This window comes from Chlorocebus sabaeus, chromosome 21 (genome assembly GCF_047675955.1).
Source record: "Chlorocebus sabaeus isolate Y175 chromosome 21, mChlSab1.0.hap1, whole genome shotgun sequence".
In the NCBI taxonomy this organism is placed as follows: domain Eukaryota; kingdom Metazoa; phylum Chordata; class Mammalia; order Primates; family Cercopithecidae; genus Chlorocebus; species Chlorocebus sabaeus.
The window spans coordinates 120349431-120373981 of NC_132924.1; the positions used below are offsets into that span (position 1 = coordinate 120349431).

At 36.3% G+C, this 24551-nt stretch overlaps 1 protein-coding gene across 1 annotated transcript in view; it reads left to right on the forward strand.

Moving 5' to 3' along the window:
- Positions 1 to 24551, forward strand: part of CNTNAP2 (contactin associated protein 2) — a 2242274-nt gene that overhangs the window by 1143235 nt on the left and 1074488 nt on the right. Inside the window, exon 9 of the mRNA XM_073009464.1 lies at positions 848 to 997. Coding sequence (XP_072865565.1) covers positions 848 to 997 — 150 coding nt within the window. The remainder of the gene's footprint in view (positions 1 to 847; positions 998 to 24551) is intronic.

Genomic DNA, 24551 nt, shown 5'->3' on the forward strand with positions numbered 1-24551 from the left:
TATTCTTCAACACAAACTAAACAAAAGCTTTAAGCTACTGTCCGCCTAATGGATAATTCAATAGAATTTTTGTTTCCAAAGATTGTTGTATCAGGCAGCAATGAAGTGCCATTGTTGGGAATATGCATTCTTGTTTTATTTTGCTGGTTTTTTTTAATATCATGTACTCTATCATAAAGATAACTCATTTGTAAATGATCAGATAATCCTATTATTATTTTCCATGACTATTGGTGGTCAGTTAGTACTTATAGCTGCACATACACATTATTATATAGTACTTAATTTCTATAAACTATACTCACCAAATGTGTTCATTGAGAGAGAACAAACTATACAGAAAAATAAATATTTTAAAAACAAAGACAGACATTAGGTAAAAGCCATACATTCATTTTCTTGTCTGAGAATGAGATCTAGCAAAGTTAACCAGAAAATAAATTACTAAGTTAAAATAGTTCATAATTCACTAAGTTAAAATAGCACATAATCATAAAATGTGCTCAGCGGCTGGGTGCGGTGGCTCACGCCTGTAATCCCAGCACTTTGGGAGGACAAGGTCATCCAAATGACTTTTTTTCAGTCCATTTCTTTCCCTAAGTACCCAGTGGTATTAATACTGCTTGTCTACTTGGTTGAGTTATGTTATGCCTTATTCAGTTAGGTGGAGTATAGAACCACTTATAATGTTCAAGAGACATGAGACATCAGTTTGAATTGTAAGCAACACTGTATTTTCCTAGAGAAAAATACTTCTATTTGTAAAATCCTGATTTGCTGATATTAGAAATTGTGTTCAACTAGGTAGTTTTAAGAAAAGAAACAACTTTTATCTTGTACTTACCAGGTTCTGGGTTGAATGATGGACAGTGGCACGAGGTTCGCTTCCTAGCCAAGGAGAATTTTGCTATTCTCACCATCGATGGAGATGAAGCATCAGCAGTTCGAACTAATAGTCCTCTTCAAGTTAAAACCGGCGAGAAGTACTTTTTTGGAGGTAAGAATGCCGTTGCTTTTTGGTTACTAATCCATTGCACACAATGAGATTTCAAAATGAAGTTTGATTATGAGGTATTTCTATTTGACTCAACTGACTCAGTAGATCTCAGGATAAAACAAACAAACTCTAATTCCATTGAGCAAAAAAAAAAAAAAAAAAAAAGTAAAAAAAGAAAAATTGTGTTTGTTTCTGATGAAGATATTAAGGTGATGTCACTATGTTCTTTTGGCCTAATTTAAATCATTGAAGTATAACAAAGGAGATTTTAAATTCATCCTCATAATCCTCAAAAGTCAGGTCCTTGGATTATTTGCTGGTGACCTATTGCTATGTAACTAATTATCCAAACTTAGTGTCTTCACACAAACATTTATTATCTCGCAGTTTCTCTGGATCAGGAATTCAGGAGTAATTTAGCTGAGCGGGTCTTTCATGAGGTTGACTTCAAACTGTTGGCTGTGGCTGCATCATTTGAAGACTTGTCTGCTTCTAACAGGTCTCACGTACGTGGCTGACAGTGCTGGCTAGGATGCCCCAGTTCTCTGTGGCCTTGGATTCTGTAACACCTTCCTTCTTCAAGTAGCCTCTCCTGGGGGTGACTGGGCAGAGAAAGAGAGAGGGAAAACAAAAGAAAGAGAGGAGGGGAGGGGAAAGCCAGTAAGTCAGATAAGGATCTGGAAGTTCTCCAGATAAAAACCATAAGTAGTTTTTTAAAAATAATCCAATTTAGCAGTGATATCCCATCACTACTATTATTTTCAGCTTGTCAGAAGTGAGTTGCTAAATCCCATCCACAGTTAAAGGAAGGGGATTTCACAAGGGCATGACTACAAAGAGCCATTGATTCCTGGGTACCATTTTAAAGGTGCCTACCACAGTCTACCTTATAGGAGAAGACATGTGGTCACAAACATCTTGGTTCTTAAGTAATGAAAATATTAGTAAAAAGAATATTATCTTATGAGAAATTCTACTATGTGCAAAAAAGTGTTGTAGCAAAGACCTGTCATATTTTCTAACTGGAAAAATGTGTCCTGCCAGAAAATGATTTTTTTCATAACTAATAAATTATGAGGACATATTTTATTAAAGTGCTAGGCACATTGTTTAGATCAATACATCTTTTATTAGATTATTATCTTTCCTGTCCTAAATCATGCAATGTGAGATGTAAAAAATAAATCACATTCTTAGAAAAGGCTTTTATTTAAGCTTTAAAATCTATATGTTACATATTTGCCTCTGAGAATGTTTATATTTACATATATATTATTTGTTTATATTAATAGTTATATATCACTGTCTCTGTGTGTGTGTGTGTGTGTGTGTGTTCTAGTTCTTAGAGTAAGGTGACATGAGAGCAGCCACTTTGTTTATCTTGTACCCTGCTATATTCCTCAAGGTCCTAGAAAAAATCCTGGAATGTTGTAGATGAACAATAAATATTTGTGAAAGAATTAGTAAATTATATAAAATAGGCAAGACATCACTTTATTATGAATTGCCTAGAGAGGAAACAGAGAAGACCCTAGGAGATTTACTAACTTGCCACTGAGTTTGCAGCTAGCACCTGGATTTAAGTTTCTTGAGTCCTATACCAGAGCATTTCTCCCCATCTAATTAGTGACAACTTAGAGACAAAAATCATGAACTAGGGCTCTCCTTCTTTAATCTTCCATAATATTTGTTGGAAGTTAAGACTACATGATTTTAAGAAGACTCTCAATAAATATTTGATGAGTAGATGAAAGTCAAACAAGCTTTCTTATGAGTGAATGAACTGGACATATTGACGTGAGAAAAAAAAAACAACTCAATAGCCAAACCCGTTACCCTCCAAAAAAAGTATTCAGTAAGATTGACTTATGGCCAACAGTTTTCGTTGCTCTGATAGTAAATAGATCCCAGTTGTCAGTGGGAAAGCTACTGATAATCTCTACTGATCCCTTGACTGGAATATTTCTGGCCATACATGATCTTCCTGAATGCCCAAGGCCAGTTTTTATCGATTTCAATCTAGAGGAGCGAGCAAATAGCTGTAACCACACATTCATGGCCTAAAGTTTATAGAAGATGAGGTCTTGATGGTTTGCTATTTACTATCAGTTTACAGATTTTCGTTTTCGAGTCCAGCAGTCAGGAGAATATTGACTTTTTCTTGGGTCTGTGGTCTGCCTTTAGGACGTATTGTCAGCTAATGATCATGAAGCTTGTTTTGTTATATTGTCATTAGCTGAATCCTGAGTGTGTAAGAATCACGAGAAGAACTCGTTGCCATTCCAACTCTCAGGCCCCACCTCTGGAACTTTGAAATTCAAGAGGATGACAAATTGAAGAATTTAAAACTTCAAGTGATTCTGATAAACACAGTCTGAGAAACAGAATTATAGATTGACCTTAGCCAATTTGCACACACACCTTTTAGATTCTTTTTGTAAAACATCGTCAGTCACTGAAAAGTTTGGGATGCATGAGAATTAGCTACTCTCCTATAGCTTTGCCCCCAGGGGGCAAAGGAACGGAAGTCACAGGACAAGTTATGATGTGCATAAATACATTTATTAAATAAACAAGTATTACCAAGGAAGCACAACACTTAACAAACATTCTTCTGCAAGCTCAGTGAGTCCCAGCTCTCCTTGAATAAAATGTTTTCCTGAAGCAGCGACGATGAATGGTGGGATTCAGCTACACCCAGAGCTAGTGCTAGGTGACAGAAAGTCTCCTCAGCAAATAATCGCTGGCACAGGATCACTAAGTGATCCTAACTCCAGAAGCATTTCTGAGAACTCAGGTTACAGGCCTCACCAGAGTCTTTCACCATCTTAACACAAGGCTGGGTGTGTCTCTCAAAGGTGTTGTGCCAAACCACATACCTTTAGTGCCTTTAAGTTCACTATTGATATCTCCTTTCTAACATTTCATTAACATTTACTTTTATGCTATCTAACAGACTGCTAATTTCACCAAAGAAAACCCAGTTTGGTATTAAGTTCATCAGAGGACTTGTTGATTCAGTGAATTAGGTTGATATGAGGAATAAATAGCAAAAAACTAAGAGTCACCCCCTCTGGGGTGGGTGTACTGTTTCTGCACTAAAACTCTTGATGCCTCTTACTTGTGGATTCCTGATCAGAAGAGGAACTGCCTCTGGATCGCAACTTTAAGTAAAATACAAACGCCCACAACTCTATACCGTCTGTGCTGGAAATTTTAAAGTAGGATTCAAATACTATAATAAACACATCTTAAGATATACTAGTATAGTGGAAAGGAGAATTGACTTTGTTCTAAAATACAAACTTTGGAATCCTGCATACCTGATTTTGGATCTGGCTTTATCACTTAATTAGTGGATCCCTTAATACTGTATCTTACTTTCTTCGTCTATGAAATGGCAATAGAATCTGTTTTCTGAACACTGTGTGGCATAAACTTAAACCTGGGGTCTGACACTAGGGAATGCTAAATGCTGACTGACTTTCCAATGCATCTTGAGTCTTTCTTTTAACTCTGTGAGAGACAGAGCCTCTCAAGGAACATTGGAGACTTCAGACCATTATGTATTTAATGACCTCTCACCAACTTCGACACCACTGAAAATGTTTCTTCCCCCACAGTCACTGAAGAAAAGTACTTTTCCTGCTCACTGAAAGCCACAAGAAAAGGCTTTCCTGCCGTCCTACTCTCTGTTTTGTTTGTAAACCCTTAAACATGTCCTCATTTTGTTTCTTTTGAAGTTAAGTCCCAGTTGCGTAGCTTTCTTTGCAGCCCAGGCTGGGTCGTTTCACACCAGTGTGCAATTTTATCTCTGTGCTTGCTCCCTGCTAATCCCAGCAAAGTTCTTAGTTCTCCTTTGTAACGTCCATGATCAGATGATGCTTAATCACCAAGAATTCTTTTGGTTTTTTTTTTTTTTCTTTGGAATAAGCAAAGAAAGAGATCCGTTATTTGGGATGTTTCTTCAGCAAAGTATGTTTTAGCTGCTTTAACGTGTTTTATTTTCCTCCAACTAGAATTTTTTTAGATAACACTCCATTGATGTTAATAATCAAAAGAACGTTAAACACAATCATTACATTCACCTATTGACTGTTGACGTGGTAATAAGCTTTCTGATACAGGCTGGAACCCATGGTTACAAGAGAGCAGTACGATTTTTAAATTTCTAAATTTTCTTTGTTTTGGGCATTTTTATTATCTGTTTTATTTTCATTAAAAGAGAAAGGAGCTGTAGGCTGAAGAGGAGAGATAAGAAACTTCTAGAGCCAGTCTTATTGGAAGGGGAGTTCTAAAGAACTCAATGGGGAAGGAGGCAGGTTTTAGGAAGTTACCAAAGCAAGTAGTGAAGGCAAGATAAAAAGAGGGCAGTGGAGCTGGCCTGAGTTTGATAGGTTTTGTGTTAATAAAGTTTAATAAGAGAGCACGTCTTTCCAGCTCACCAGTATATAACTGTCTTGATCAGTTTTGGCTACTATAACAGAATACTATAGGTTGAGTGGTCTAAACACCAGAAATATGTTTTTCATGGTTCTTGAGGTTGAGAAGTCCAAGACCAGGGTATCAAGGTACATGCAGATTCCATGTCTACTGAGGGCACATTATGAGAAGCTTCAGACAACCATTTTCTTATTGTATGTTCTCATTGGAGAAAAAGAGAGAGAGAGAAAGAGGGCACACACTCTTAAGTCTCTTCTTATGAGTGCACCAATCCCATCATAGGGGTTCCACCCTCATGACCTAATTAACCCCCAAAGGCCCCACTTCCTAATACCATCCCACGGGGGCTTAGGGTTTCAATATGTGAATTTTGAGGGACACAAACATAGAGTCTATAACAATGGCCTCTCAATCCTCATTGAAGGAGACCATGGATTTTAAATATTAGGTTGTGCAAAAGTAATTAGGGTTTTTGCCATTGAAGGTAATGGCAAAAACGAGCTAACTACATAGGTATGTAAACATAGATTTTTATCAAGTAGTTATGTTGTAAAATAATTAGGGGATGTGGTTATCAGGCTCCTTAGCTATTTATTATAGGAAAATGCCAACACTTCTTCAAGCGTTTGGCTGCCTGAAAGTTTCTTAGTGATGGAATACACTCTGTGAAAAACCTCCCAGATGGTTTCCCAGAAATCATTGGTTTGGCTCATCCATCACAGAATACAGAACTTGCAGCATCCCATCCAGGATCCACTTGTCAGCCCTGTGAAGTATCCGCTGCCTTGCTTTTGTACTAATAGGAAATCTATTGTTTAGAAGTTTGTTTTCTAGCCCTTTTTCATTGTTCTGCCCCCCCAAAAAAATTGGAATGGGACAAGTTTTATTAAATGATACAAGTTAGACAATGTGTCATTACAGGAGTGTGAAAAGTGAATCCTAAACAGACTTTTTGGAGGTATGTATTGATTTTCTAGGGATGCCATATCAAAGTACCGTCAACACGGTGGCTTAAAACAACATAGTTCTATTCTCTCAACGTTCTAGAGGCTAGAAGTCTGAAATGGAGGTTCAGCAGGATCTTAAGGTCTCTGAAGGCCCCAGCGGAGGATCTTTCCACTCCTCTGGCTTCTAGTGGTTACCAGTAATACTCATTATTCCCTGGTTTATAGATACCTCCCTCCAGTTTCTGCCTCCGTCTTCACATGGTCTTCTCCCCTTTGTGTTTCTGCATCCACATTTCCTTCTTCTGATAAGGACATAATTCATGGGATTAGGAATCAATCTAATCATTATCACCTCATCTTAACCTGATTGTATCTGCAAGAACCCTATTTCCCAATGAGGCCACTTTCATAGGTTTCACGGTTAGGACTTCAATGTATCTCTTTGGAGGATACAATTTAGCCCATAGTAAGGTATAAATGACTTATTTTGCAACCACCTCTAATTAAAAATTAGCATACTTCCTAAAGGAGATTCATACTTCTGATTTTGTATTATCCATTCTCAAAGATGGCTCTTATGAAGTTAAAAGTCAAACATACAGTTTGAGAAATGTGAATAACTAAAAGGTAGAGGCATTCAAACAAACAGCACAACAACAACATTTAAAGTATTGTGCATAGTGGATACAAATTTACTAGTCATATGAATTTGATGGTCAAATTTCTGAATGTGATTTTGTAACCTCTGAGTAGGACCAGGTATATAATTACAAGGAATCAATTTTTAAAATGTCCAAGGGAATTTCTTGTCCATATGCATGAGAGAGAGTGAGAACTTATATCTGATAAATATTAGAAAGCTTTGTGTAAAACAAAAAAGTAAATGATAAGAAAATGTATCATTGGTATGAAAGTACATTCTATGTGGAACTAACCAAATGTTGTATCCTTCCATTTGGGTCCTTACACATGTAATGTAGAGAGAAGAGAACACCCAGCTAAGACTTGGGGTCCGCAATCCTCATAGCAGGATTGTACTTAGGGACAAAGGGAAAGAATCTGCCTTCATTGCTTTGTTTGACCCAAACATTTTCAGGAACAAAGGAATTTGTAACTTGACCTTGATATGTAGTGCCATGGAAACCTACCACTACCAAACAAATGAAATTATTAAAGACTTTCTTGTAGATAGTAATAATACTGGAAATAAAACAACCACACACACACAATGAGTGCAATTAAAAGAAGAAAAAAAATCTTGAAGTTGCTCCCATTTTTCCTGAGAATGTAGTGCCCTTTCCAAAATAACATGCATTTAAGAATAAATTAAGCCATCTTGTTGTCATACTGTACTTGTCTTGGAATTTTGTACAATGGGCATCTACTAAACAGTGAAGCATAAGCTTAAAACCATAGAAATATTATGAAGTGTTCCCAGAGAGTTGTTTATGCTAAAGCAACATGAAAAGTTCAAGAGAACACCAGTGGTACCCCATCAATATACATTAAATCCGTTATTGGCAGTAAGAAATGTCCTCACATTTAACATATAAATGCTGGACAAGTCGGCTGTCTTATGTCTAAAATCTTCTCATAAGAAATGCCTTCAGGCCAGGCACAGTGGCTCAAGCCTATAATCCCAGCACTTTGGGAGGCAGAGGCAGGCAGACCACCTGAGGTCAGGCTCCAGCCTGGCCAACATGATGAAACCCCATCTCTACTAAAAAAAAAATACAAAAATTAGCCAGTCATGGTGGCATGTGCCTGTAGTCCCAGTTACTTGGGAGACTGAGGCATAAGAATTGCTTGAATCCGGGAGGCAGAGGTTGCAGTGAGCCGGGGTCACACCACTGCACTCCAGCTTGGGTGACAGAGCAAAACTCTGCAACGCCGGCCCCCCCATCCACCAAAAAAAAAAAAAAAAAAAAAAAAAAAAAGATAAAAACAAATGATATGGTTATTTCCTTCAAAATATAAGTCCTTAAACTCAAACGGTAATTAGATTGTTTGATTTTCTCTTCACTGGCTGAAATAATAGTAAATCTTTTTATCCTTTTTCTAGCCTGCTTTTGCAAATCTTTTTGAATATCCTTTGATGTTTTCATTCATACTGTCTGTTATAGAACTAAGACCTACCTTCATTCATTTATATCCAAAGAGATTATGGAGCAACTAACAAGTAGTAGAGCTTGGATTAGTGAAATCTTTTCTGAAAACCTGGCATTATTGTTCATCCTGAGGTAATGAACAAATCAGGGGAAAAATGCTTGCTCTTGGAAGACTACATTCTAGGTGGGATGATAAATGAATAACATTGGTTAAATGAGTATATTTGGGGAAAAATTAATCAGGGAGGGGATAGGAAGTTCTTGGGAGGGGGAGGTTGAGGATTATCTTTCAATGGCCAGAGAAACCTTTGATTAAGAAGATAGCATTGGAGCAAACGCCTCAGCGGAGTGAGAACACACACATCATGAGAAGATGGGAGAGAAGAACACTCTTGGTAGAGGGAGAGCCAGTGTAACCGGATATCCAGCTGGTGTGTGCAGGGAGTGAATAGGAAAGGGAGTCAGTGTGACTGAAAAACAGTGAGGTTGGGCTGTGAAGGGTCTTTAACAATGACTGAGAAGGTCGGACCGAGTGAATCTAGTTTATTTTAAAATAGTCTCTCAGGCTGCTGTTTTGATAAAAGGCTGTAGTTCCATGAGGGAGAACAGTAGAAACTGTTGCAATAACCCAGATGAAAGAATATCGACTAGATTGTAGCAGTGGAGCCAGTGGGTAATGATCAATTCTACATACACATTTGGAGGTCGAGCCAGCAGGACTTGCAGACAGGTGGGATATGGGGTGTGAAAGCCAAAGGGTCAAGGATGACACCAGTCTTCCTGACGAAAAGGCTCATGCCTCCCCTTTCCACTGTTTTACACTTTCTCCCTTACCCTTCCACAATATGAGGTCCATTTCACTGTATTTCCCTGAAAATGACTTTTGACCTATGCATCCTAAAACCAAGGAATTTGTCGTCTATGTGGTCATAGTTCCACCAAAATTAACAGAACCATGGACAGCTCCCTCCCAAACAAAACGCCCAGCATCCTGTCTCTTCTAGTTTCTTTTGATGGGTTCTCAGTCAATTCCTAAATTCCTCAGATCAAGTCTTGGCTGAATGCTCTTTGCTGCATCTGGGGTCAAGAGTCTACTAATTTAAAACCCACTATGGTAAATTAAAATTCCAAACAGTCTCTAATTTGGGGACCTTGCCATTTAGAAATAAGCAAGTAGAGAACCCTGACTTAAAGCTAGGAAGCTGTTATAATAAAAACAGCCTTTACAAATATTGATTCACAAATAACCTCCTTATGCATATACTTCTAGCTCAAAAATGCCACCTAATTGTAATCTTTTCCTTTTGACCTTTGTTCCATCAGTGGTCCAACAATACTGCTGGGATTGGGGGGGGGGGTAGGAAATAAACTATTTATCACCCTTTAAAATATAAACTGAAAATTAGCTATCATCTATATTTACATAGTTTTGAATATCCTTCATTAATACTAAAGTACTTGGTTACCCTATCTCACTTTTGTGTAATATGCCTCTCTTTGAAATGCTAATTTAGTATTAATGGCAAAAGCCAACTTTTTCTAACCAAATGACTAACAATTTATTAAATTTTAGAATGAGATGGGAAAATCACAACTTAGAAACTCAGCAATTTCTGTAAATTATTAATGATTAATTTGGCTTGGCTAATATTATATAATTTGAAATTATGTTTATTTACTGCTTCCAAACGTTTTAGTTAACCGTTTGTTTTCTATTTTTCTTTGTATTTTTAATATTTTCACTCTAGTTCATTATTATTATATGTGATTGTTTTTTCCATTTTTTTTCGAGAGGAGTTTGTCCTCCCCTAATTGTAGTGAGTAATCTAGAAACTCTTTCTCAATTAACTTTTTAAGCAGGACTTGATTGTACAAAAACAACTACTTGTTCTTGAAAATATTCAAATCAATATTTGCTATTTTATGCAATGTTCCTCATTTTAAAATATAGTTTAACTTTTATTTTTCGTTCAGGGGTACATGTAAAGGGATTTTTACATAGGTAAATTATGTGTCATGGGAGTTTGATGTACAGAATATTTTATCACCCAGGTTAAAAGCATAGTACCATAGAAGTAGTATTTTTATTTAAAAAAATACATATTTTTAAGCCATCACTTTCTGTTAGAATATCAACGAGAAAAAATTTTCCATCTAATTCCCAAAGAATTTTCAGGCTTTTTAAATTTGTTTACCAATTATATGCATAAAAGAAAGGAGCAAAAAAAATAAAATAAATAAATTAAAATAAAGGAATTACAGATTGAAATTGAACATATTAACCTCATCAGAAACTGTTTTTCTGCTTGGAGATTGGAAAGTATTTATCATGTAGCCCAAGTTTCCCAAGACTTTTTTATAGCTCCCACAAGTAAAATTTGATTAGAGCTATGTTTTAAACTAATTATCATTACAATTATTGTGATATTCTACATGCCTTTGCCTTTTTCTGGCTCTTACAACTGGCTTGCTCAGATTTGAGAAATGATTGTAAGAAGTTTTCAAAGAAAAATATCATAAAATTACAAAAACTCTTTGACTTTCAAGAATTGGCTTAACCCTGTGGCCATTTACCATTGACACTCTCTGCTTCCTTTTCTCTTGATACTGATTTTGCTCTTTTAAAATCATTAGCCTAAAAGAACATCATGATCTGACTGTGAAAATAATACCAATAACACTAAAGATATGTAAATTAAATATTATTTTGTATGTGAATTTTTTAGCAAACATCTTCTATATCTAAAATGCTCTTAAGTAGAGAAATTACTGGCCAAATTTTTTAAACGGTAATGCCTTATGTATCTGGTGCAAATATGTGATAGGTGTAAAGTGATTACTTGGGAAGTATAAATATGTCTACAATTTATCCTATGAAGTTGATTTTACAGTGCTTTAACAAAAGGAAAAAGAAATCCTTAAATGTATCCTTCATTTTTCATGAGTAATCCGTGTTAAAAAAAATTCAAAGATACATGTTAAAAGCATAGTAAGGAAGGCTTTATTCAGGACCATTGCAATAGATACAGGGACCACTGCAATGGAATTTCGCAGTGAGGGAAAGAGAATGGGCTCAACTCCAAGTGTAAGAAGGACAAGCGGGAATTTATAGCCAAAAAGCAGGGTTGGGTCAGTAGATAAAAAATTACTACAAAGAAACAATCCAAGGGTACAGGGATTTCTAGCTAAATCCACCTAATCAGAATTCTTGCTGAAAACAGGCTGGGGTGATCAGACATCATCTGTGGGTTGGTACAGGAGGAACATGGTCAGGTGTCAAGGATGATGAGATACTGAGAACGATCAGCTATCGAGGATGGGGAGTTCTGGCTAAACTGATTTCGCAGGGTTCTTTTGCTAAAACTGGATTTTACAAGAGAGGAAACAGATGGACCTAGGAGGAAGGTCAGAGCCTGATTAAAGTTGGGTAAAGAAAAGAATCTTCACCGTGTGTCAGTTCAGGTACTCTAAGAAGCAGAGGTCAAGACAGAATCGGACAATCAAGAGATTTATTGGGGAAGTACTTCTGAAGAAAAAAGGTTAAAGAGGACTCTGCCATTCAGGAATGGTGAAAGGAAGGAAGGAGTGCGTGGGTAGAGCCGCAGATGGTTGCACAGCTGAGGCAGTATTGGCCGGTCTCTAGCAAAAACTGTCGTTAGAATCCTGTGTTAAAAAGAAATGGCCTGGCTCTCGTACTCCTGCTGTGTTCAGACTGAGAGCAGTCCAGGCAGCGTGGCCTCAGCTGGTAAGCATCTGTGGACCCTATTTAGAGCGGCCAACTCGGACCTCAGGCAGGAAGGGAAGTGTGACCAGGGCCCTTCCTTAGTGGCCACAAGTCATTTGGTAATGACACAAAAAAGTAATACGTAAAGGTGGTTACAGAAAGTTATTTTAAGGCACTTCTTGACAAACCAGAAAGAAGTTTATGGGTTTTTGTTTTTCCAATAAAGCTGGTATTTTAATTGGCATATCAAATACTCTATGACTGAACAAGCAGGTAGAGGAGATGAATTTAGCATACTTACTTTTTTAATTCCTGAAAATTCAAATAATATTCTTATATGTGCAGAAACAAGCAGAATGGGATCCCGTGCCTGTAACTGTGCTGGTCTGTTATTGCTTATTTTGTCTGCTTGTCTATTTTGTTTCTCCTTTAGGCAATCAATTATTTATATGTAAATTTAATTATTAAATTTATTATTATTTACATGCCTCTCTTTTAACTAAAAAGTTCTTTCTGGTTCTGTGGCTTTTTTGTTTTCCATTGTTGAGTTTTTAAAAAGGTCGGATTTTAAAATAAGCTAGTTTTTCTTGTTTGGTTTACTCAGGTAGTAATTAAAAAGAACTTTTGCCGAACTCACCCCTCCTTTTATTTTTAACTTCTCTTTCTTCTTTGGGTTCCCTTTGTCCATCCCAGCAACCAGCTACTTCTCAAGTAATTAAAAATTATTTTCTACTCCTCATGGGAATTTTAGAGTAATAAGAAATTTTGTAAGAGTTTTTGGCCTTCAAGACCCTAAAAATGGTTGAACATCTAATGGGGAAATTTGAAGTCTTTTTAGGTATAATGTGTGGGAGTGAGGGTCTGGGAATTTAGGCCAAAGACATTCCTAGTAACATATAATTGAGTCTACTTCAGAAGTTAGCCTTAAAATTACATTGTCTTTAATACTTTTCCAATCAAAAAAATCCCCAAGCCTCTTTGATACGTAGATCTTTCAATCTCATTCACTGTAGTTAAATACAATTGGTGTCAAAGTTACTATGGCATCATTCCTCTGTAGAACTTAATCTGTAATAACCAGTAAGTTCACTACCCCACAATTGGGAAGAGAGACCTTCTCTGTTTTCAGAGACCCTTATTAGATCAGTGTGCCAATATAAAATTTGAATAAAGATGTTCTCTACCAGCATTTGACTATGTGGTATTACTTCCAGGAGAAGCTACATGCCTCAGAAAATCAGCAATAAAACAAAATCTTTTAATACCTTCAGAACTTTTCCTATTATCTATGGGCTATTGAACAAAGAGATGGACTCAGGGATTCAATATGTATACATGATTTTAGGTTTAATATTTCAAAGAAAAGAATATTTGAAGGGCAGAAAATACATGTAAAGGGGGAATTGCCCCTAGAAAATACATAGTCAATGTTATATGTAGAAAAAAATGTTGAAAGATCAAAAGAAGGAAAAAACTCAGTTGGGCTTTAGGGTGGAAATGCAAGCTATCAGGCTGAATGAAGCAGACGGGTAATAACCACTATGTAAAAGCTTAGAAGAAATAGAAGTAGTTCTACTATTTGCTAGCCTAGTGCAAAAGTTGATTTGAAGACCAATGGGTAGAGATTTTGTGTGTTTGCTAAGATAATGCATGTTTTATACCAGGCTCTCACACTTTAATGTCCTTAAGAACCTTCTAGGGTACTTTACAAAACAAACAAACAAAAAAAAGTCTTCGGTTGCCTTCTTAGTAAAATTGTGATTCAGTAGATCTGAGGTTGGGCCCAGAAATATGCATTTTAAACAGACAGGTGATTTTTCTTTTTTTCTTATTTTATTGGCCAAGAAATCATATGCTATAAAATTCACCATTTAAAGTGAATAATTTGGTGATACTCAGTATATTCACAGAGTCTTGTAATTGTCACCACAGTCTGATTTTCGGTCATTTTCATGACCCAAATAGAACCCCAAAACTATTAGAAGTCACTCAATTCTTCCACAAAACCCCAAATCGTAGGCAACCACAAATCTACTACTTCTTGTCTCTATGGATTTGTTTATTCTGGACATTTTCTTTTTTTTTTTTAAAGACGGAGTCTCGCTCTGTCGCCCAGGGTGGAGTGCAGTGGCTTGATCTCGGCTCACCACAAGCTGCGCCTCCCAGATTTACGCCATTCTCCTGCCTCAGCCTCTCCAGAAGCTGGGACTACAGGTGCCCTCCACCTCGCCCGGCTAATTTTTTGTATGTTTAGTAAAGATGGGGTTTCACCATGTTAGCCAGGATGGTCTCGATCTCCTGACCTTGTGATCTGCCCGCCTCGGCCTCCCAAAGTGTTGGGATTATAGTCTGGAACCACTACACCCATCCTTATTCTGGACATTTTATATAAATTGAATTGCATAAAAAATTATCTTTTATGATGGGCTTCTTTTTTTTAGCATAATGTTTTCAACCTTTATTCAACTGTAGTTTATTCAATTCATGTATCAGTACTTTATCCCTATTTATTGTCAAATATTTATATATTATAATATATATTGTAATATTTATATTATATATTATATTATTTATAAATTATTTATATATTATGTTATACATAAACTGTATTTATATATGTATATGTATTTATATATACATATGTGTGTATATATATATGAGACATTTATTCATTCATGAGCGATGGAGTTTTAGGTCTTTCCACCTTTTGGCTATTATACATAATGCTGAGGTGAACATTAGTTTACCTCTTTTTGATTGCACATACGTTTTTCTTTCTCTTGGGTATACACCTAGGAGTGGAATTGCTGTGTCAGATAAGTCTATGTTTATTATTTTGAGAAATTACTAAATTGTTTCCTGGGTGATCTCAATGCTTGTCATTCTCTCTCCATACTTTGAAAAACACTAATGTAGGCAATGATTTGGGTATAGAAATGTAGGAAAAAAAGGAACATTCATTGCATTCCGATAATAAAAATCTTAGATTCCATAAAATGGTAGATGAGGATTAGAAGAGAGACAAAGGAAACATTAGAAAAATAAGACATTGAGTAATGATGTGAGGTTAGTGTCAACAAGGGACAAGTTAGAAATCCACATTTAAACAAATCATTAAAACAAAATTATTGCTAAGTGATTAAGTAGTAAAAGGAAGTTTATAATGCATATTTATTTAAAGGAGTGTTAACAAGATTTTATTTATGTAGAGATGATACAACAAGGTTAGCCCTCAATCACTTATTAAAATCAATGTATTAAGATTTAAGTACATGCAGTAAAAGTTATATGAATTTTGATTCATATACTTTTGAAACAATATACATAATGGTTACCAATCCCACTGTGTGATTACAGAATAAAGTAGTTACATACAAGAGTGTTTATTGCAACAACATAGTCATAAATAACTAGAAAATGCCTAAATGAGCAACAGCAGAAAGATGAAAAAAGATACTGTGGCAAGTCTGTAAAATGGAGTATTATGTAGCCACCCAAAGTCATGATTTTGAATAATATTAAATGATATATGAAAAGGTTAATGACATAGTCTTACTGCAATGGGGATAAAATATTTTAATACAATACAAATTTATAACAACATTCTCCTAGACCTGTCTAATATTTTCCATATCAGTGAATGTTCCATTGCCCGCCATCCAGGATAAAGAATGATTTTAGTCTTTCTTTAGTTTTATCTCCATGCAACAAATCCAATCCTTCACCCAATCCTATTTAAATATTTATTTATTATCCATAAACTATTCAACTCATAAATGATTTTATAATCCATCTGCCTCTCAGCTGTTTCACTGCCACTGTGATAAACCAGACTACCATATTCTCTCTACAGGACTTCTTAACAGTTCCCTGATTTATCCACTGACAATTTCAGTCCATTCTAGTTAGTCCTCTTTCAATCTATCTTCCACTGACTTTGTCTTGCCAATTTCCCCTACCCTTTCCACCCTCACTGACTTCCTGTTTCTCTTGTGATTGCAATACTTATTTATTTGTTTAGCAATGCAAATTTATAACCTGAACTACAAGGATCTTGCATCACCTGGTTCCTTTCTGTGTTACACACATCATTCGTCCTCACCCAGCCTTCTGCTTCTGTGCACCAGCATCATGTTGGCCCCTCCTTGAGCTAATAGAGTGTTATGCTGCCCTTGTCACAGGGACCCTACATATTCCATTTCCTCTTTCTGGAATGTTCTTCAACCTAAGATGACTACTTCTTTCTTAAATCTCACTGTAATCAACACTTACTCAGGAAAGCCTTCCCTTTGCCTCAGCCCCTGGCTAAGGTCAGGTTCTTTAGTTTTGAGTTTATATAATAGATTACAGATATATTAATTAGGGAGATTATTTGTTTAATGTCTGCCTACCTCACTGTCCCTTAAACATCAAAAAAAAAAAAAAAGGCTATAGATGTCTTTTTTTTTCCTTTGCTTCTCTTTTCCTGATTTTCCCTTCTCTTTCTGCTTTCTATGGTTTCTCTCTTTTTGCTTACCTAGTTTTGTACCCACCTACCCCTCACTGTAAAAGAAAGTATAAGAGAATTTTAGCAATATCTATCTCTGATTCAAAGAATGAATAATAATTTTAATGTTCTCCTTTTTTGTTAAAATTTTCTGCAGTAGCCATTTGTAGGTATAAAACCAACATGACAAGCACTTTTATGGTACTCAAAATAATAAGTGAAAACTACTTGAATATATTTCCATATAAAAATGTAAAGTTGGCTGGGCGTCATGGCTCACACCTGTAATCCCAGCACATTGGGACGCTGAGGTATGAGGATCACTTGAGCTCAGGAGTTCCCGACCAGCCTGAGCAACCTGGTGAAACCCCATCTTTGCAAAAATTACAAAAGTTAGCTGGGCATGGTACGCACACCTGAAGTCCCAGCTACTTGGGAGGCTGAGGCAGGAGGGTTTCCTGAGCCTTGGAGTACAGTGATCCAAGACTGCGCCACTGCACTCCAGCCTGGATAACAGTGCAACACTCTGTCTTTAAAAAAAAAAAAAAAAAAAAAAAAAACAAAAGTCTCTCACTATTATACTATGCAGCCATAAAAAAGAATGAGTTCATGTCCTTTGCGGGGACACAGATGAAGCTGGAAACCATCGTTCTCAGCAAACTAACACAGAAACAGAAAACCAACACCACATGTTCTCACTCATAAGTGGGAGTTGAACAGTGATAACACATGGACACAGGGAGGGGAACATCACACACTGGGGCCTATCGGGAGGTTGGGGGGCAAGGGGAGGGAGAGCAATAGGACAAATGCCTAATGCATGCGGGGCTTAAAACCTAGATGGCGGGTTGATTGGTGCAGCAAACCAGCATGGCACATGTATACCTATGTAACAAACCTTCACGTTCTGCACATATATACCAGAGCTTAAAGTAAAATTAAATATATATATATATCAAAAATTTTCAAAACAGAAAATGTTTACCTTTAGAAAAGTGTGTTTTTAATTTTTTTTGTAATTTTACATAGAGTTTCATGTGGTAGGAAACAAACTAGATAAAGGGAGATGAAATTTGTCAGGATTATTTTTAAAAATATAAGTGGATAAAAGTAAACCTCTAACATAGCACTTGTGTTTAAATGTACATTTGTTAGAGTTGCTAATAATGTATTCATATAACCAAAGTTATTGAGGTTTCTTCTTTTTTGTCATTGGTGAATGGATAAACACAATGTGTCCAATAAGTTTAATATTAAAAGGCTTCTTATTGCATCAATAATGTCAGAATTCTTTACCATACTTCTTAATTCTTTAAAAACGTTAATTAGATGTACATTTTTATTGTTAGGGACGTTAATCTCTTGTGATATGTCAAAGTATATAATGGTAAACATCAACCAAATATATTGTCTCTTTTACTTTTCCTTTGCACTTATATATAAGTAATGTTGTGTTTTCTTTAAAAGACAAGGGTCTCACTCTGTTGCCCAGGCTGGAGTGCAGTGGCATGATCTCAGCTCACTGCAACCTCTGCTTCCCAGGTTCAAGTGATCCTCCCACCTCATCCTCCCTAGTAGCTGGGACTATAGGCGTGCACCACCACGCCCAGTTAATTTTTGTAATGTTAGTAGAGATGGGGTTTCACCATGTTGGCCAGGCTTGTTTAGAACTCTTGAGCTCAGGTAATTTGTCCTCCTCGGTCTCCCAAATTGCTGGGATTACAGGCATGAGCCATGACACCCAGAAATGAGTAATGTTAAATGTAGGATTTCTATGTTGAAAATATTATAGATATAATAACATTAACTTTTAAGATAGAGGGGAAAATCCAAATTATTAGGATAGTCTTCAGCTATATAATTATAGAAATCCAACTTAGTAACAATTTAAACTTGATGAAGGTGCTGGTATGGCATTTTGTGGTTTCACGAAGTATGAATTCTATTTCAAGCATCAGCAAACTCTTTTATATAGGGTCATATAGTCAGTATTTTAAGCTTTGTGGGCCCTGTGGTCTTTCTCGCAACTATTCAACTTTGCTTTGTAGCAGAGAAACAGCCATAGACAATACGAAAATAAATGGGTATGTTTGTATTCCAGTAAAACATTTACAAAAACAAGTGGCGGGTTGCATCTAGCATGCAACCTATAGTTTAACAAGTTCCAATCTATCTAGATTTTCCACCATCTTTAGTACATTGTTTCTCACTCTTGGTCAAGGTGTCGTCCATCCCCCTTCCATACAGCAGGAAGAAAGAAGTGAACAGAGTAATGGAGCACCTCTCTTTAAGGGCACTTCCTGAAAGATGCTGAAGATATTTCTACACATATCCTGTCGGTCAGAGCTTAGTCCTGTGGCTACAACTAGTTGCAAAGCAAGCTGGGAAATAAAATTCTCCCAGACATTCATGAATCCAGCGCCCCCTCCCCTCCAAAAAAGGTGTGGAGAGATTTTATTACTGAAAAGATCATGATAACAGATTGTAGGGAAACCTTACAGTATGTCCCAACATTAGTACACAGAAATGTCTATATTAACTCTTTGTCCCATACATAGAACATTTTTATGTTCCTTCAAGTGAGACCTTCCCAAAATTTCATAAGTTATTGCATCCATCTCAAATCCATCTCGGATGATGTACAGACCTCTTTGTCAGGTCAAGGTTTTATTTCTTGTGGTACAGTAGGATATAAATTAAAAACCTGTTAACTGTGAAATGCACTCCTCTTTTGAAAATAAAAGCATGAGAGACACATAATCATTGCTGGTCCATAACAACTTTAAAATCTTGCTAGGCAGGAATTGCAAAAAGACTATTTTTCCAGTGCCTTTTGTGATCCAGGGTTTCACTCTCGCAGAGGTCCCTATGAGAAGCCATATCGTGATCATATTTGAGAAGGGCATTCTGATTTTTCCTGTCTGGTGGGCTGCATGCTTTCACAACTGACCTCCTGCTGATACAAATTAATGATTAAGGACGGCTGTAGTCATTGAAAGGGCACAAACCTTTGCAGGCCATGCTTATGGTGTCCTTGGCAATGTAAGTTTCTCAAAAATGTTGTACTCTTCTAATCAATTTTGTTTCAGGCAGTTCTATGTGCAAATAACCACACCTAAACATCTGTTCTTGACATAGTTGAAAGCCTGTTGACTATTCTTTTTCATACTTACCTCTGTGTTCTGCCAATTCCCAGTGGAGGTGAGCCCTCTAATGTGCCTTCAAGAGTACTTGCTCCTCCCTCCTTTTCTTCTCTCTGCCTTTCAGCTAATGTCAAACTACCTTGAGGTCATGAAAAAGAATAACCCTTCAGTGGACGATGACATCCTTAATCTGATCAGTGCAACGGTACTGTCCCCCAAAGTCTGGTAGACAACCCTTACCTGAAGGTGATGAAAGACATCCCGGGGTCACAGCCTCACTTCCTTCTAAAGCTGCCTCTTGGCAGCCATGGTTTAAACTTACACCATAATGCAGTTTAGGACACAGGGTTATTTTATTTTTCTTTTTTTTCTTTCAAGCTTCTGAACTGGGGATTCTCCATCATTTTAGACTGTCAACATAAGAAGAAAGCACCTTCTGCTTCAAAGTAGCTTTACTCTCATCTCAGCCTTTAGGCTGGTGAGTTCTAGACTAACTTCATTTCTCTCCTGGAGACTTTGCTAAACACAGTAAGAAGGAGCCAGTGCACAAGAGCACTTGAGTCTTTCCAAGCATTTCTCTTAACATGGAAATCTCAGTCGGCACCTAATTTGCCTTCTAAAGACAGCAGTTGACAATACAACCAAATATTTAGCTACTGTATGACAAAGAGCTCAGCTTTCCACAGTCTTCAAGGCCTGGTGTCCACCACAGGCAATTCCATATGCTTTTTAGGCTTTGTCACACATAGTACCCTATTTTTATGTAGAGTACACACTCTGGTGTGAGTTTGGATTAGGTTCAGCTCTGAGTAATGGAGACTGAAATTAACAAGATAAATATTTCTTCCTTTCTTACATGAGAATATAGAATTAGACTGTTCAAGGCTACCATAGTGTTCCATGGAGTCAGGAAGGAAGGCTTTTTCCATTTTTCTGCTTTATATTTAGTACGAAGCAAATATCCCAAATGGCAGTTTGAGTGCTAGATATTACATCCAAGTTCCAGATAGGAGAAAAATAGAATCAAAAGATACAGGGTGATTCTCACCCTTTAAGGCCACTCCCCTGAAGTCTCATACAACGTTTACACATGTATCACTTCATTGGCTGAAACATATTAATGTGGCCACATAGAGTTGCAAGGGATATTGGATAACCAAATATCCAGGTAAAGATCTACATCTATGCAAGGGGGGAAAGTAATTATTGAAAGCTAGTTAGCAGTCTTTGTAATACTCCTATATTTGATATTAAACAGTTCATATTATCTGTGAGTTTGATTATAGTTTGTGTGCTCAGTTGTACTTAATAAAGTGGCATTCAATATTTATTCCTTCCATGAGCAAATCTTGAAAATTTGTATATGGCTGTTTAACCTAAGAATATTGAGTTTGGAAAATTCATTTAAAGGAGTGCATTTCTTTTTCCAGTTTTCAATTATCCATCATCCTAGCCTGAAGCTTTTTATAACAAATTATTTAGAGTAGTAAAATTAAACAGTTTTTTTAAGCAATAGAATATTTTTAATCACACATTTATATCTCTGTTATTCCCAATCATATTCCTGTTCTCCACAAAGACGTTATTCAGTAGATTTCTTGCCTTTAATTTGAGAGAGAAATGGACCATTTCCCAAAATATTAGGATCTATTAAAACTAATGTCAAATGTTACCTAAGAGCTTTTTTTCTTTAGCTTGGAAAGCAAATGATTATATATTTCTTAGTTTCCATATGGCAGAACTATAAGGAAACAAACAAAAAAAAGAAATAGGATCATGATTGTATAGTCTGTAGAACAGGAAATTAAGCGGCCAGAAAAAGTATCTTTGGAATGAGGAAGCTAAGTCACTGATGGTTTGAAACAAAGTAAGGTGTATTAGGTGAGCAACTCAATCATAAGGTTCAGGCGAGCAGGAGCTACTCTTGATTTTGTTTATCCCAGTACACTAAAACATGACACAGTGTCTGATGCCTGCAAAGTACTCATTAAACATCTGTCCAATGAATTAATAAGGATAATTAACCATATTTTTAAAACTATTAGAAATGTTTATATTATTGTATCCTAGAAGACAACAGTGTGCATGATTGAAACATTTTTATTTTTTGCAATCTTGTTATTAAAGAACTCTAAGATGCACCATGCCACATCAGATATGTAATCCATGCAGCCTTATATTTTCATGTCTGGCTGTGGCATTAAAGCTTCATTTATAGAAAGATGTGTTCTTTCCCTAGAATCAACTTAAAGGTTAAAGACATACTTTAGAACAATTTAATCTTTCCTTAATAAACATCGCCAGTTTTTCCTCATAAGAATTTCATCAAATCTTTCTTAAATTTATTTGTATATTTTAAATGTATATTGTCCTTTAAAAAAATCCCATGCTAATTATATTTTTATGTTTCTTTCTAGTTTATCATTTGTTTTTCAAAGAAAAATATCTTTTAAACTACTTGTTTAATGTTAAACAATGAGCTGGGGATTTTTTCATTTTCGTTTTTAAGTACTCTATTAATTCTCATTGCCAGTGAAGACCTAACTGGCTAAACAAAGATACGCCTCAGCAGCATTCTTATTTGAAACAACATACGTACCAAGTAGGAAAAATGCATTGTTAAAATTCACTACATGCCTGTAGGTAATGGCGCAAGTGTGGAAAGACATCCTCTGACTTTTTAAAACATCCATGTTTCAAAATAATTTTAGGAAAATAAATGTATAGGCCTGGCATGGCGGCTCACTCCTGTAATCCCAGCACTTTGGAGGCTGAGATGGTTGAATCACTTGAGGTCAGGAGTTCGGGACCAGTCTGGCCAACATTGTGAAACTCTGTACTTAAAATACAAAAAAAATTAGCTGGGCATGGTAGCACATGCCTGCAATCCCAGCTACTCAGGAGGCTGAGGCAGGAGAATCACTTGAACCCAGGAGGCGGAGGTTGCAGTAAGCCAAGATCACGCCACTGCACTCCAGTCTGGGATGGAAGATGGGGCAAGACTCCATCTCAACAACAAAAACAATAACAACAAAATTATAGTATTTAAAACTAACTAAACACAGCTTATTTATAGTGGTACAATATATTCATTTAATGTTTTGGAATTCCATGTCTGCCTCTGTGAAACTAGACTGTAGGGTTTAATTATGTGGTTCCTGCTTTTCTGAAGAGGTGAAAGAATAAAGTATCTCGGTGAGAGGAAAGTCCTAGACTGAAAGAAGGCATGGAAATAGTTTGCTGCATTTACAAAGAACTTAAAAGGAAGCATAACTCCTATTATTGCTGTATAATTATTGATTTGGCTTTTCTTTTTAGCCAGTCAAATGACAGCTAAGATTCCCTAAATAATATTGGAAAAAAATACGTTAGTCACAACTTCCATCTATGATAACTGTTGAAAACACAGAATGTAATGTTTTCTTATTGTGATAAATATATAAAGCATAAAAGTTACCATTTTAACTATATTTAAGTGTACGGTTTGGTGGCATTAAGTACATTCACCTTGTTGTTGTATAACCATCATCACTAGTGGTGTCTTCAGGACTTTTCATCATCACAAACGAAAACTGCTCATTAAAAACTAACTCCCTATTTCTTCCTCCTCCAGCCTCCACTAACCAGCATTCTACTTTCTATCTTTATGAATTTGAATATTCTAGGTACCTTATATGAGTGGAAACATATAATATTTGTTCTTTTGTGGTTTATTTCACATCACATATTTCTTTAGTATCTATATATGTTGTGGCATATGTCAGAATTTTGATTCTTTTCATGGCAGAATTGTATTTCATTGTACGTGTATGTCACATCTTTTTATTCATTCATGCATCAATGAACATTTGGGGTGTTTCTGCTCTTTCACTATTATGAATGTACTAATGATATACAAATATTTGTTTGAGCCTCTGCTTCCACTTCTTTTAGATATATACCCAGAATTAGAATTGCTGGATTACATGGTAATTCTATTTTAATTTTTAGAGGGACTGCTTCACTGTTTCCACAGCATTGACACGATTTTACATCCCAATAGCAGTATACAAAGGTTCTGATTGTTCCACATCCTTGCCAACACTTGTTATTTTCAGGGTTTTGCTTTGTTTTGCTTTTGTGGTAACAGCTCTTCCAGTGGGTGTGAAATGGTTGATTTTCTTTCAAAAATGAGGTGAAATGTATTGAAGTGAATGTTTCCTGTCCTCACTTACCCTTGGCTTTTATCCTTAGCCCGTTTCGTGTTTCAAAATGAGACCACTAGACTATAAGTTCTTTGAGGGCAGGGAGAATGTCTGTCTTATTTACCACTGCTTTTCAACTTCTAATATAATAAGTACTTAATACATGCTGAATGGGTGCATGCATAAATACAAGAATGTATGACAAAAGTAAATGAGTAAACACATGAGTGCTTCTTAGAATCCAATAGAAAGTATTGCTAATTTTTCTTGTGTTGGTCAGGCAAGCTGAGGAAATTTCTAAGAATCGTAAAACCCCAAAGCTGATATGAAAGGGCTTGTTAGGTTTTTCTACTTAAAAATCATACATGCCCACAACAGAAATATTCATTGGCTTTTTACTAGTTCTAGGAACGATTCTGAGCATTTTACTGAACTTATCTCACTAATCCTCATGAAAGCCCTGGCCGCTGGCTCTATGTTATGGTGTTCATTGAACAGCCTCCAGTGATGTGATTTGCC